The sequence below is a fragment of the Moschus berezovskii genome, chromosome 4 (assembly GCF_049115385.1).
Source record: "Moschus berezovskii isolate FMDL1 chromosome 4, NW_MosBer_1.0, whole genome shotgun sequence".
Classification (NCBI taxonomy): domain Eukaryota; kingdom Metazoa; phylum Chordata; class Mammalia; order Artiodactyla; family Moschidae; genus Moschus; species Moschus berezovskii.
Window position 1 is genome coordinate 17,887,602 of NC_142463.1, and position 12,959 is coordinate 17,900,560.

Sequence of the window (12,959 nt, forward strand, 5' to 3'; positions counted from 1 at the left end):
GAAATACCTCAGTGTACAAAACCAACAAAGATCTCAGCCTTCTTGGAGATTGAATTCTAGTGGGGGGTGAAGACAAAAGGCAATAAAATAATACATAACATTTAATAGTGCCAAGATCTAAGGAGATAATGAAAAGTGGAGTAGAGTAAGGGGTGGGGAGTCAGAGTGCTGAGAATGGGAATAGCCAGGGGAAGGAAGCAGGATTAAATCAGGTCCATGTAGACCTGACTGAGCAGGTGACATTTAAGCATATTTGCAGAAGAGATGTGAGTTATTAGCATAATGCCTGCCGCTCAGTGGAGCTCCACACTGAATAGGTGTTTTGGAGATAGAGGAAGAAGCTCATATGTCTCCAGGTGTCTGATCTGTGTTTTATGTGGAAAGATGACAGATGCTCTGAGCAGAGCTGCAGGTCCCAGAGAGCTCAAGGCCACGGGTTTAAATAGTCCGATTCAGCCGCACTGTGAATGTTCTTGATTCTGTGTCCTCCTCCCAAAGGCTCAGGTTATGTTGGAGCTGAAGACTCGTGTGGAAGAATTAAAAATGGAGAATGAGTATCAGCTTCGACTAAAGGATATGAACTATTCTGAGAAGATTAAGGAGCTAACAGACAAGTTCCTCCAGGAAATGGAGTCCTTGAAAACAAAAAACCAGGTCTGTTGAATCAACAGCCACAAATAAGAAATTTCCTATTCACGCAAGACAACTGGCACTTGCTCAAACAATAAGACATATGATAATGTTGATAACATCAGAAATGCTTACAGCAAAGTGCTCAGTGGAAAAAGAGAAAAAAGCAGAATATAAAAAACTCTTTATGGTAAATGCTACTAATGAGGTAAAATAGGTACACTTAGAACAGTTTTTAAGAAAATAGGTAATGATGTGACCATCTCTGGAAGCTGAGATTGTGGATAGTTTGAATTCAGTTCTTTATGCTTTTCTATAATTTCCAAATTCTCCACCAGGAGAATATATTACCTTTCTGATCGAGAGAAACTTACTTAATAGCAAAATGAAAAGTAACAAGAAAAATCAAGTATGGAAAGAGAAAGCTTACAGAATATTGATCTCCAGATTGTCAGTAAGTTAAGTAACATTAGTCTAAATGACCTTCCTGTCATTAACATTGGTCCAAGATTCTCCTGGAGTGATTTCTCTGTTACGTACAAACCCGCCTGGCCCTTCTTCCAACACTGCCAGTTTTTTGCTCAAGTGATATTTGGTTCTTTTATGTTATCTCTATGGGTCTAAAAATACCCTGACAGTTAATTTTAGTATTTCATTCTTTTAATCAACAAACATCAGTGCCCTCTGTACACAGAGTACAAAGTTAGGTCCCTCCCCTGCCTGCAAGGAGCTTTCCTGCTCCATTAAAGAAAACACATTCTTAGAAGCTGACACATTAACATATCCAAGGATTTCCTTTTAGAATGATGTGCTAACAACAGAGGAGTCAAAGCAATCCTTACCTTTTCCACTCAAAAATCCATTTGGTGCCTGTCCAAAACTGAACTCATGATTGACAAGATCCATTTCATAGGAGGGATCTGTATAGAGATAATATAGAACTTTCAGAGCAGACTATAATACAGATAAAAATGATAGCTTGACTATTGTCATAGAACAGTGCTTGGTGCAAAGTAAGGGCTTGGGAAATGTTTGTGAGTGAAGGAGGCTGTTACTTATACAATTGGTGCTTCTCACAGTGGTGCTTTCAGCAGACATGTAGAAATGATAATATTTAACTCTGTGTCTTAGGTTTTAAAAACTGAAAAAGAAAAGCAGGATGTACTCCATCGCGAACGTATGGACGACCTCCTGGACAAACAGAGCCGGGAACTGCAGGACCTAGGTGAGGCCACCTGGGCAGAGGGCAGTTGGTTGGAGACAAAGTCCGACAGCCCTCTGGATTCAGCCCCTGTCTGTAAACAGCCTGCCTTTATCCCCTGGAGCTCACTGTGGTTTTTATTCCTGTGTGTTTACTCATTCTTTAAACACAGGTTAAATACCTACTGCATGCCAGTAGGAGATAAAAAAAAAAAAAAAAAGTGTGGGTTTGGAACCTAATAGGCTGCATCGGGTCCCAGACTCACCCTGACTTGCTGGTGCTCTAGGGAGTCACCTAACCTCCCCCAGCCTCAATTTACTCTTCCATAAGATGGGGGTACTGGTACCTGTTTTGCATAGTCAGGACATTTTTCTTGGCCCTGGACCCACAAACATCCCTCTGCACTTTCCTGGAAACCTTTCTGCCTAACATCGAAGGGAGGGAATCCGGTTGCCTTATAAGACGATAGCATGGGGGCCCTGTAAGGAAGCTGGGTGTGCATTTGAACCTGGCCTGTCGAAGCAGAGGCTCTGGCTGGCCCTGGAAGGGAACGGAAAAGCAGTCAAGGCTCCTGAGTGTCCCCGGGGTGGGTGCTACCGTCCCTCCTGAAGTAACCTTCCTTGCTTCTCTCCAGAATGTTGCAACAACCAAAAGTTGCTTCTGGAATATGAGAAGTACCAGGAGTTGCAGCTCAAGTCCCAGAGGATGCAGGAGGAGTACGAGAAGCAGCTTCGGGATAACGATGAGACCAAGAGCCAGGCCCTGGAGGAGCTGACTGAGTTTTATGAGGCCAAACTGCAGGAGAAAACCACCCTCCTGGAAGAGGTACTCACAGGAAGCCAAGATTCGCCTCCCGTTCACAGTGCCATCCTGCAGCCCTGGCCCAGGAACAGCCCTGAGAGCAGTGGGGAGCCTCGCTTGACCTCCTTTTCCTTCCCCACCTTCCTTCCTGAGTGTGTTTCGTGGCCTTGCTTTGTGCTGTTTCTATGTTTGTGTCCCTGGCAGCAAGGGGCCTCCCTGAGTAGGGAGGTGCTCAGCTTTTCAGACCGAAGTTCCTTGGCTAGACTAAGTTCATCCCCATTGTTCTCTTCTAACTGTATCTTCACCGGGGAGAGTTTTCTAGCAGAAGCCTGTAGAACCTGGAGACGAACAAGGTACCTGAACCATGGGGAAGGTGGTTGCCTGAAACACTTCGTAGCTTCTTATGTCTCACAAGATGAAATCATCCCTTCACAAACAGACCTGTCTTACAGGTTTACCAGCATAAGTGCTGGGTGGTCAAGCAAAGTGAAATGTGGGGCCAGGTTCTCGGTTGGGTGAGAGAGGGGGTCACACAGACTAATGTTCATCCAAATGTAGACGGGACAGTGGGGGACGCAGACACAGAGCACCTCCCCCCTCCACCTCCTAACCCCCCACCCACCCCCCACATCCCCTGCCCCTGGCCTGCAAGGTCAGGAAAGGCTGGCAGGAGCTACAGAGATCCTGGAGGCATGGAAGCTGGGATTAACCAGGAGACAGGGAAATGCAGGAGGTTAAGAGAGAGCATCCAGGGAGAGCAAAGTCATAGAACGTTCCAGCAGATGGGGTTGCCGCAATATCTCGTTTCCTGAGATGATGAGAACATTGAGAGAAGCCAGATGGTCTCCTTTTTGGCACAAAATTCTGGCAGATGGTGTTCTGAGAGTGAGGGGGCAGGAGAGTCATGAAGGTGTGGAGTGGTATTTTGGGTTTTTGTTTTTTGTTGTTTTTTTTTGGCTGCTCTGGGTCTTCATTATGGTCATGGCCTTAGTTGCCCCATGGCATATAGGATCTTAGTTCCCCAACCAGGGATCGAACCCACTTTGGAAGGCACATTCTTAATCACTGGACCACCAGGGAAGTCCCCATATGGAGTGATTTTTGAAGGGAATGACCAAGAAGAGGATGGGCAGGTCTGTCGCTGAAGGCCTAGCTGCCTGAGGCTAATTCTGGCTGTAGTCACCCACTATGCTGTGTGCTTTTCCACAGCAGGGCTCTGCAAGTAAACGTGTGAGCACGGAAGGCACAGAGCAGCCCTGACCCAGAGCTGGGACTTCACCAAGTGGTGAAAAGTTTGTCCTCATAAAACTCAGTGGCTGCAGTTTGGCCTCGTAAAACTCAGTTGGCTGGGAACTAGCCACTGGGTCCAGGCCAGAGAGTCAGTAAGGAACCAAGAGACAGTGGATGACTCAAGCCCAGGCCAGGGAACGTGGTGAGGTTGAGAGCCAGGGTGGCATACCTGGGATCCAACAGGGAAGCCACCGGTGCTCAGAGAGCAGGGCCTGTATTTTAAGACTCAGAGGTGGCACCGTTCCAGGGGGTGGGCCTGAGAGTGGGTGCACGAAGATAAGGGTCACAGCACCAGGAAACGTCCTAGGGTCCTCTGTAACCACCCTGATGATGGCAGGGAAGATGCTGAATCGGCATCCAGAAGTCCTCAGTGAACTGGGACACTGCCCAGGCAGCGGGGGTGGACTCCGTAGGAAGTAGAGGGTGGAGGCCCAACAGACTTGGCAGAGGCTGAGCGCAGATAGCAGAGTGAGAGCCAAGAGAATTCCACCACCACCTGAGCCCACCTGATTCCAGTTCTCCAGTGTGAGCAATGCTCCCTGGCTGCCCTGCCTACCTGCCCAGCCTCATTTCCAGTTGCCCCATCCAGCTCCCCACATCCAATGACGTGGAGCCTCCAGAATTCTTCTGCACCAACCTCTGAGCTCCTGCTCAGGATGATGATCCTTCACTTGGCTGCGGGTGTGCGCCCCCAGGGACTCAGGACAAGAGCCAACTCCTTGACAAATTTCCCCTAACCCCTCACCCTCCTCCCCTTTTACAGGGCTAAGCATCCCTCTGTGTTCTCAAGGCCTCCAGACCCCTTTTGTCCGTGTGGCTTATACAACAACATCTCAGTCTCCTGGGCTCTGCTTTTAGGGTGAATGGATCCTCCCAGAGTAGTGAGAGGCCAGCCTTCCTCCCCAGACCTCTCATGGTGATGACAAGGCTTTTCTTCTTTTGAGTCAGCAGGATTTCAACTCAGAACTTTCCTAGAGAGATGCCTCCCAAATGTCATCTTACTAAGCTGACTGGGATTCTTCTATTTTTTAGCAACATCTCTTAGATCAAGAGCAGGGGCTTGTGGGCCCCTCTAGGTTACAGATGGAGTCCACTGGCCAGACTTCCATCCAGCAAGAGTCTAGCAAAGAGAAGCCTTTGTCAGGAGGTCGTTGAGCTGTTTTAAAACCACCTGCCTCTCTCAATCTCCAAAACACTTGGTCAAGAGATGGTATATGCAACCTGGGAGAATGCCAGGGTCCGAATCAGAAGAAAGCCACTGATTCTGCTGAGATCTACAGTGTCCACCCCCAGGCAGCAGTGATCAAGGAGGGGTCCTACACTAGTCACTCCCCATGCTCCACCAGGCAGAGCTAGTTCTCCCAGCATCTGAGCTCTAGGCTTGTACTCATTCAATACCAACTCTATACCATATACTGTGCTGGGTATTCACTGCGGCAGACAGAGATGCGGCCCTGCCATCATGGAGCCTCCATGTCAAACATCATCATCAAACATTATGTGATGGGGGATATACAGGCTTCACACAGGAAATGATAATTCAACCAAGAGCTGGAGGAAGAGTCAGAGAAAGCCACGGGAAGAGGCTAGAACCAGAGGTACAGTGATTACCAAGGTCCTGTAGCCAAGGACCGTGCACAATGGGGGAACTGCAGTTAGTTCACACTGGCAAGAGCTCAGGGTGGGAGTGATGGCTGAGGCTGGAGAGGTGAGCCAGGCCTGCCTCCTGAGAGTCTGTGGACCGGGTTCAAGAGTCCGGACTCTACCCTGAGGACAAGGGTGAGCCAGAGAAGGCTTTCAAGTTAGGGGTAGCATGACCAGGTGCGTGGTTTAGAAAGCTCCCCTCGACTGGAGGATGAGCTCAGACTGGAAGGAAGCATGACCAGAGGCAGGAAGCCCACTCGAAGACTGAAAACAGTCCAGGCAAGAGAGAATGGGGGCTGGGCAGTGGCAGAAGCATAGAGAAGTAGATGCATTCAAGAGGTGAAAAGGGTGGTACTGGCTGGATTAGGGAAGGGTAGAAATCAAAGAGCCACTCATTCATTCAATATTTATTGAGTACCTGCTGTGTGCCAGTGTGCATTGTATGCTGGGAACTCATGGTAGGCATGATAGGCTAGGTTTTTACCCTCAGGGAACTTACATCTAATGGGAAAGACAATCAAGTAATTCCAGAAATAAATATAAAGTTGTAAGTATCACAAGTTTAGTGAAAGGAAGATAGGGGTGGGGGGCTGGTGTCAGTGTGAAGAAAGCCAGAGGTGGAATGGCGGATGTTCTGATGGGACAGTGATCAAAGCGATGGAGCGTGAGGCCTGATCTGGTGGGGAGAGAGGGACAGACAGGACAGGAAGAAAGTGGAAGGGCCGAGGGGCCCATGGCCTTGTTTTCCATTTCTGTGCTAACACTCGGTCTCTCATCCCCGTGATAGCCTTCAATGCTCACCTTGCCCTGGGCCCTCCGAGCTCCAAGGTGCCGCCTGTCCCCACCTCCCTGGGCTCACACTCTTCTTCTCTCCATGCCAGGCACAGGAGGATGTCAGGCAGCAGCTACGGGAGTTTGAAGAGACCAAGAAGCAGATTGAAGAAGATGAGGACCGTGAGATCCAAGACATCAAGACCAAATATGAGAAAAAGCTTCGGGAAGAAAAGGAAGCAAACCTGAGACTCAAAGGAGAAACAGGCATCATGAGGAAGAAGGTATCGGGCTGGTTTCTGAGAGGCGTGGGGGACAGGCCTGGACCACACTGCAGAGAAAGCATGGGGCGGGTGGATGGACACGGAGTCAGCTAACAGTGGCTCTGCCCAGGGAAGGAGCCGGTGACGGGGGAGACTGGCAGAATTCCCACCTGAATGTCCTCATCTCCAGCAAGTGGGTTTGGAAAGCAGCGCCGGCCAGTGTGAAGGTTCCCCCTGCACAGACAGGCAGACAGATCCTTACCACACCATCTGATGGGGTAACCACTGGGGCTCGTCCTCCTCTCTCCTGTTTACAGGAGACAGGGAGGTTCACCTTGACACTGGTGAACCCTTTGAGCTTTCCTTTATTGGCAAGTGGGATTTAGAGTTTTCCGAGTTAAACCTTTAAAGTGGAAATGAGGTCTTTGGAGGTGAGATAAAGTCTGCGACTGGAGGTGTCCTCAGGCTCTCAGTGTAGGGAGTCAGGGCTGCTCCTGGTCGGACACGGTGGGTGGGAGAAGGATTGGGAGTAGAGGGTACTTAGTTTACAAGGTGGGGGAGATGTTTGTAGTCACTGACGGCCAGGCAAGGAGGCATTCAGTTCACGGATCTTTACAGAATTGCCGATCCCCGCCCCAAACTTTAAGCATTTGTTGTTGTTCAGTTGGTCAATCATGTCTGACTCTTTTCGACCCCATGGACTGCAGCACGCCAGGCTTCCCTGTCCTTCACTGTCTCCCAGAGTTTGCCCAAACTCCTGTCCGTTGAGTCGGTGATGCCATCGAACCATCTCATCCTCTGTCATCCCCTTCTTCTGTCTTCAGTCTTTGCCAGCATCAGGGTCTTTTCCAATGAGTCAGCTCTTTGCATCAGGTGGCCAAAGTATTGGAGCTTCAGCTTCAGCATCAATCCTTCCAATGAATATTCAGGGTTGACTTTCTTTAGGATTGACTAGTTTGATCTCCCGGAGAAGGCAATGGCAAGCCACTCCAGTACTCTTGCCTAGAATATCCCATGGACGGAGGAGCCTGGTAGGCTGCAGTCCATGGGGTTGCTATGAGTCAGACATGACTGAGCGACTTCACTTTCACTTTTCACTTTCACACATTGGAGAAGCAAATGGCAACCCACTCCAGTGTTCTTGCCTGGAGAATCCCAGGGACGGGGGAGCCTGGTGGGCTGCCGTCTATGGGGTCACACAGAGTCGGACACGACTGAAGTGACTTAGCAGCAGCAGCAGCAGTTTGATCTCCTCACAGTCCATGGGACTCTCAAAAGTCTTCTCCAACACCACAGTTCTAAAGAAGCCAAATGCAAAGCAAGTTCACATTCTTTCCTATTAGAAATCACACTGCTTGGGCTTCCCTGGTGGCTCAGAGGTTAAAGCATCTGCCTCCAATGCAGGTGACCCGGGTTCGATCCCTGGGTCGGGAAGATCCCCTGGAGGAGGAAATGGCAACCCACTCCAGTATTCTTGCCTGGAGAATCCCATGGACGGAGGAGCCTGGCGGGCTTCAGTCCACGGGGTCGCAAAGAGTCGGACACGACGGAGCCACTTCACTCACTCAGTCAACCCAGGAGCAGTCGTGCCTCCCCTTCTTGGATGTGACTAAGATGGCTCATCGCTTAGGACCTAGTCTCTGTGACCTTGATGGATCATGGAGTCCAACCTTTCAAGGTCAGTGCAGTCATGGAAAACTCTGGATCCACCAGGGGAACTGGTTTCTGGAGGCTCTAACGGCAGACAGTCTTCCTCACATAAGGGGATGGGACCGGGTCTTCTTGGACAGAAGGCTCGTTGCCCCTTTGTCCTGGGAAACTCCTGAAAATCCCAAATTCCGCTGAGGAGCTCCTAAAATCTACAGGCAGTGGGAGGAATGGAGGTGAGCTCACAGGCTCTGGTGTTCTCTGCTGTTGCCCTTTGTTCCCCTAGTTCAGCGGCCTGCAGAAGGAGATTGAAGAGCGAACCAACGACATTGAGCTCCTGAAGGGGGAGCAGGTGAAGCTGCAAGGGGTCATCAAGTCCCTGGAGAAGGACATCATGGGCCTCAAGCGGGAGATCCAGGAGAGAGACGAGACGATTCAAGATAAGGTAAAGGCACATCCTCTGTCCCCCCTCAACTCCAGCCTAGCTGGACCCAGGCCATGAGGGCAAAGCTCTAGACAGACTCCCTGCCTTTTGACCGCAGTGGGGGATGAGCTGTCAGTGAAGTGCCTACTGTGTGGGTGGCACGGGCCTAAGTGCCGTAAATTCATCCATTCAGTTCCCCCCAAAACGCCAGGGACCACGAGCAACCCAGTTGTATAGCTCAGGAAGCTCAGGAAACTGGTTCCCAGGGTTAAGTGTCTCACCCAGCGTGGTAACAGTTTATAGGTGACAGACTTGTGGTAAGAACCTGAGTGCTGACTGCCAGGCCCCAGCTCACCTCTGTGCCAGGCATCCCAGGGTGACCATCCCTTGGACTGGGGGCAGCTCACCCACCGCATCGCCGGTGTGGTCCCCCTGATCAGAGAGGAACTCCCCTGCGGGGAGCCCTGTAACCACTGGGGACCGCAGAAAGTGAAATCACTTTTCTGGATAGCTTTCTCACAAAACAGCAAGACAGACACATCACCTGTTGTGAGGTCCACCAGCTCCGTATCCAAAATCTCACCTCCTCCTCCTCCTGAGCAAATCCAGGCTCCTCGCCCTCCTCTCATCCCCTTTGCCATTGTTGCCTTAGTTGGATGCAACTCGGGTGTGGTTGAGAACCTGGGTTTCCACCTAGTGAGCTGGGTTCCTGGGCAGCCTTTTCCACTGGCCACATGACAGCCTCAGGCAACTGATCCAGGTCTTGTTTTCTCACCTGTGAATGGGGTGCTCAGCGGGTCTGACAAAGACACAATGAGGCAGTGCCTGCATGTCATTTCTGCAAGTGAGCATTTGCGTTTATATCTGGGCATTTTTTTAGGTAGGAGCCAAAGCTCTCTGCAGATTCTTAAAGTGTTTTTTTATTAATTTTTATTGGTGTATAGTTGATGTACAATGTGTTAGTTTCACATGTGCAGCAAAGTGAATCAGTTACCCATATGTATATACCCACTCTTTTTTAGATTCTTTTCACATATAGGTCATTACAGAGTACTGAGTAGAGTTCCCTGTGCTATAAGTAGGTCCTTACTAGTTAGCTATTTTACGTATAGTAGTATGTATATATTGACCCCCAATCTACTGATTTTTTTTGTCCCCCGCCCCCACTTAAAGGGGGGTTTTGACAAGAAAGAGGTTAAGACCTCTAGAAAATTGCACCAGCCTAACGGGTCTAACAGCCTTCCATCCCACTTCCCATCCAGGCTCCCTGCCTCCACACTCTGTAATCATTTCAGTCTCCCACTTTAAATTCTTTCGCAGCACTCAACTGCATGTGGCAAGGGTCAGCAACCTTTTTCTTCTGTGAAGGGCAAGGTAGTAAATATTTTTGTCTTTGCAGGCAGTGTGGGTCTCTGCCACAGTTGCTCAGTTCTGCTCCAGTAGCATAAAATCAGTCATAGACATCAGTGAATGGGCTTGGCTCTGTTCCAATAAAACTTGATGAAAATAGGCAGAAGGTCAGATTTGACCTGAGGGCGATAGCTAACCAGCTTCTGGCCTCCTGGATAAATTCTCAACTATTTAGACCCTCGCCTTTCTCCCCTCTTCCCCACCAGCCTCGTTTCTCACTGCCCGCATCTACCACCGCCCTAGCTCATGCGGGTTCTTTTCAGCACCCTCAGTACACACCATGCCTTCCGTGTGCCAGCCTCTTCAACAACACCTGTCACAGTGTAGGTTTACACTTGTTGGCACGTCTGCTTTCCCAGCTAGTATGTTTCCTCTTAAGGGTAGGGACTGTGGCATATTTCTATTTGGCATTTGTAACCTTGACAAAAGATCTCTGTTCAGTAAATAACAGATAGATCTACACTCCAGTTGTCATTGCCTTGCAACACATTGCCCCAAGACTTAGTGGTGAAAAACAACTGTTTTATTATACTTGAAGATTTGTGGGTCTAGAATCTGGACAGGGCACAATGGGATGGCTTGTCCTCAATGTCTGGGTCCTAGTGGGACCTCAGTTGGGTGACTCCAGCAGTGGTGGGCTTGAAGACCAACAGCCAATGTGGCTTCTTCAGCCCCCTATCCAGCCTCTTTTCCAGCATGGCTGGAATGCTGGGCTTAGCTGGGACTGTTGACAGAGCACCAAACATGCTGTCCAGCCTATAGGTCTCAGAGTGGTGGGACGTTTGACATAACAGGTGGCCTCCCCCAGAGCACGTGTTCCAAGAAAACCAGGTGGAAACTGCTAGGTCTTTTCCGAGGTAGCCTGGGAAGCCACACTGCATCACTTGAGCTGCATTCTTTGGGTTACAAGCAGACCATAAATCCAGCCAGACACAAAGGGAAGGGATTAGACCCTGCCTCCTGATGGAGAAGTGTAAGATCATATTGTAGAAGAGCATTTGGGATGAGAGGTGCTGTCCAGGTGAGCTTCTTCCATGCAGTTGACCACAACCTGTCCGGATGGGTGAGTGAATGATTGAAGTCTGGAACAGAAGCTGGGGAGTCAGTGGTGCCCCTGGTGGGAGACACCCCCCTTTGTGTCCCCTCAGGAGGTCACAGGATTTGTGTTCTGTGCCTAAAGGGATTCCATACCAGGGCCTCCGGATAGCTGTCTCATGCCTCCGTGCTCTCACCCACAGGAGAAGCGAATCTATGATCTGAAAAAGAAAAATCAGGAACTAGAGAAATTCAAGTTTGTGCTTGACTACAAAATAAAGGAGCTGAAGAAGCAAATAGAGCCTCGAGAGAATGAGATCAAGGTGATGAAGGAACAGATTCAAGAGGTGAGAGGCCATCTGGACACCCTGGCCTTTGTCCCGACCATTCCTGGCTGGGGTGGGGGCTGGGGGAATGAAAGCACGCTCTCCTCACAGCCTCTCTCTGCTCCCAAGGTCCACACCAGCCTCCACTCCTCACCGGAAGTCAAAGGGAAGGCCTAAGGAGGGGTCCAGTGGTGCAGAAGCAAAATGCTTTGAGATTTGGCTTCCCCTGGGGCCCTTGGGTGGGATTTAACCCTGCTCCTCCCCTGACTCCCCGCTGTGCCCATATTCTGGGCCCTCAAAGGGAAACCGCAGCCATTGAGGCTTCAGCCACCAGGGGGCGATGTCTACTCAGCCACCAGCTTGTCCACCAGAAAGTACATCCCTCTGGATTCAACATTTTTTTCAAGGACTAACCATGTTGGTGGGGGCCCTACGTGAGGCGGCGGTGTTTGGACTTCATCTGACAAGGAGTAGGAAATCCTCAGAGGCTCTTGAGCAAGAGAATGGCAAAATGAAGTGTGTGTTCTGGGAAGCAAACAGGATGAAGGCAGAGAAAAGAGAGGGCTCCTGAGAGTCCAGTGGGGTACAAGTGTTCCCCTTTGGCCCCTCTGCCTTTCCTTATGGCAGCGTTTACCTGGAAGTCTGCCCATGCTGGGCAGAGAGCAGCTGGCTGGGGTCCACGGTTGATCTGAAACTGAACTCCTAACATCCCCCTTGTCCAGTTCCCCCACTTCTCAGTCAGCGGCACCAAGGTGCTTAAGGCAGAACTCTGGATGCCTTCTAAGGTCTTCCCTTGTTAACCCCCGTATCCAAATCACTGATGCCTGTCTGACTGATTTCCAAATGATATTTCAAATCCAACCCTCCTTGCCCTCTGTTTCCACCTACCACTCCAGTCCACACCTCCCTCTTCTCTCTTCTGGACTTGACCCCAGCCTCCAGTCTGGTCCCTACATCAATACCACAGCAAACTCCCAGTGGTATCCCATCCCACCTAGAATAAAATTCAAACTCTACCGAGGCCCCTGAGGCCCTGCATGATCCCACCTCTACCTGTCCCTCCAGCCATATCTCCAGGCTCATTCTCCAGCTCTAGCCTGCAGGCTTTCTGACAGTTCCGAGGACAAGCCACGTTTTTCCCATCCTGGGACCTTTGCAAATCTGTTCCCCCTGCCCGGAAGGCTCTCAGAATGATGATCACCTAACTGGCTGCTTTGAGTTTTTCACATCTCAGCTCCTGTGTCACCTCTTCAAGAAGGCCTTCCCTGACCATCCTATCCAAAACAGCCTCCTGCTCCCCATCATCTCTAACTGTGCTGAGCAAAGCCAAACGTAAAAGGTACAGGATGTGCCGATAGCCCCATTAGAACCGGCTCCACAATAGCTATGGTGGAGGAAAGCAAGGCCTTTTGTCCAGGAGGCCCAAAAAAGAGGCCAGATGGCGTGCTCGGTCCAGGGCTGATGCATCCAGAAAGGACTTGTCCTTGTGACGGTTACTTTCTCCCTGGCCTCTGGGA

At 50.1% G+C, this 12,959-nt stretch overlaps 1 protein-coding gene across 1 annotated transcript in view; it reads left to right on the forward strand.

The window, feature by feature from the left end:
- The window catches only part of CFAP57 (cilia and flagella associated protein 57), a 71,579-nt gene that overhangs the window by 38,349 nt on the left and 20,271 nt on the right, over nucleotides 1-12,959 (forward strand). Inside the window, exons 12-17 of the mRNA XM_055403161.2 lie at nucleotides 499-654; nucleotides 1,762-1,855; nucleotides 2,466-2,656; nucleotides 6,448-6,621; nucleotides 8,534-8,692; nucleotides 11,320-11,463. Of these exons, the coding sequence (XP_055259136.2) occupies nucleotides 499-654; nucleotides 1,762-1,855; nucleotides 2,466-2,656; nucleotides 6,448-6,621; nucleotides 8,534-8,692; nucleotides 11,320-11,463 (918 nt within the window). The remainder of the gene's footprint in view (nucleotides 1-498; nucleotides 655-1,761; nucleotides 1,856-2,465; nucleotides 2,657-6,447; nucleotides 6,622-8,533; nucleotides 8,693-11,319; nucleotides 11,464-12,959) is intronic.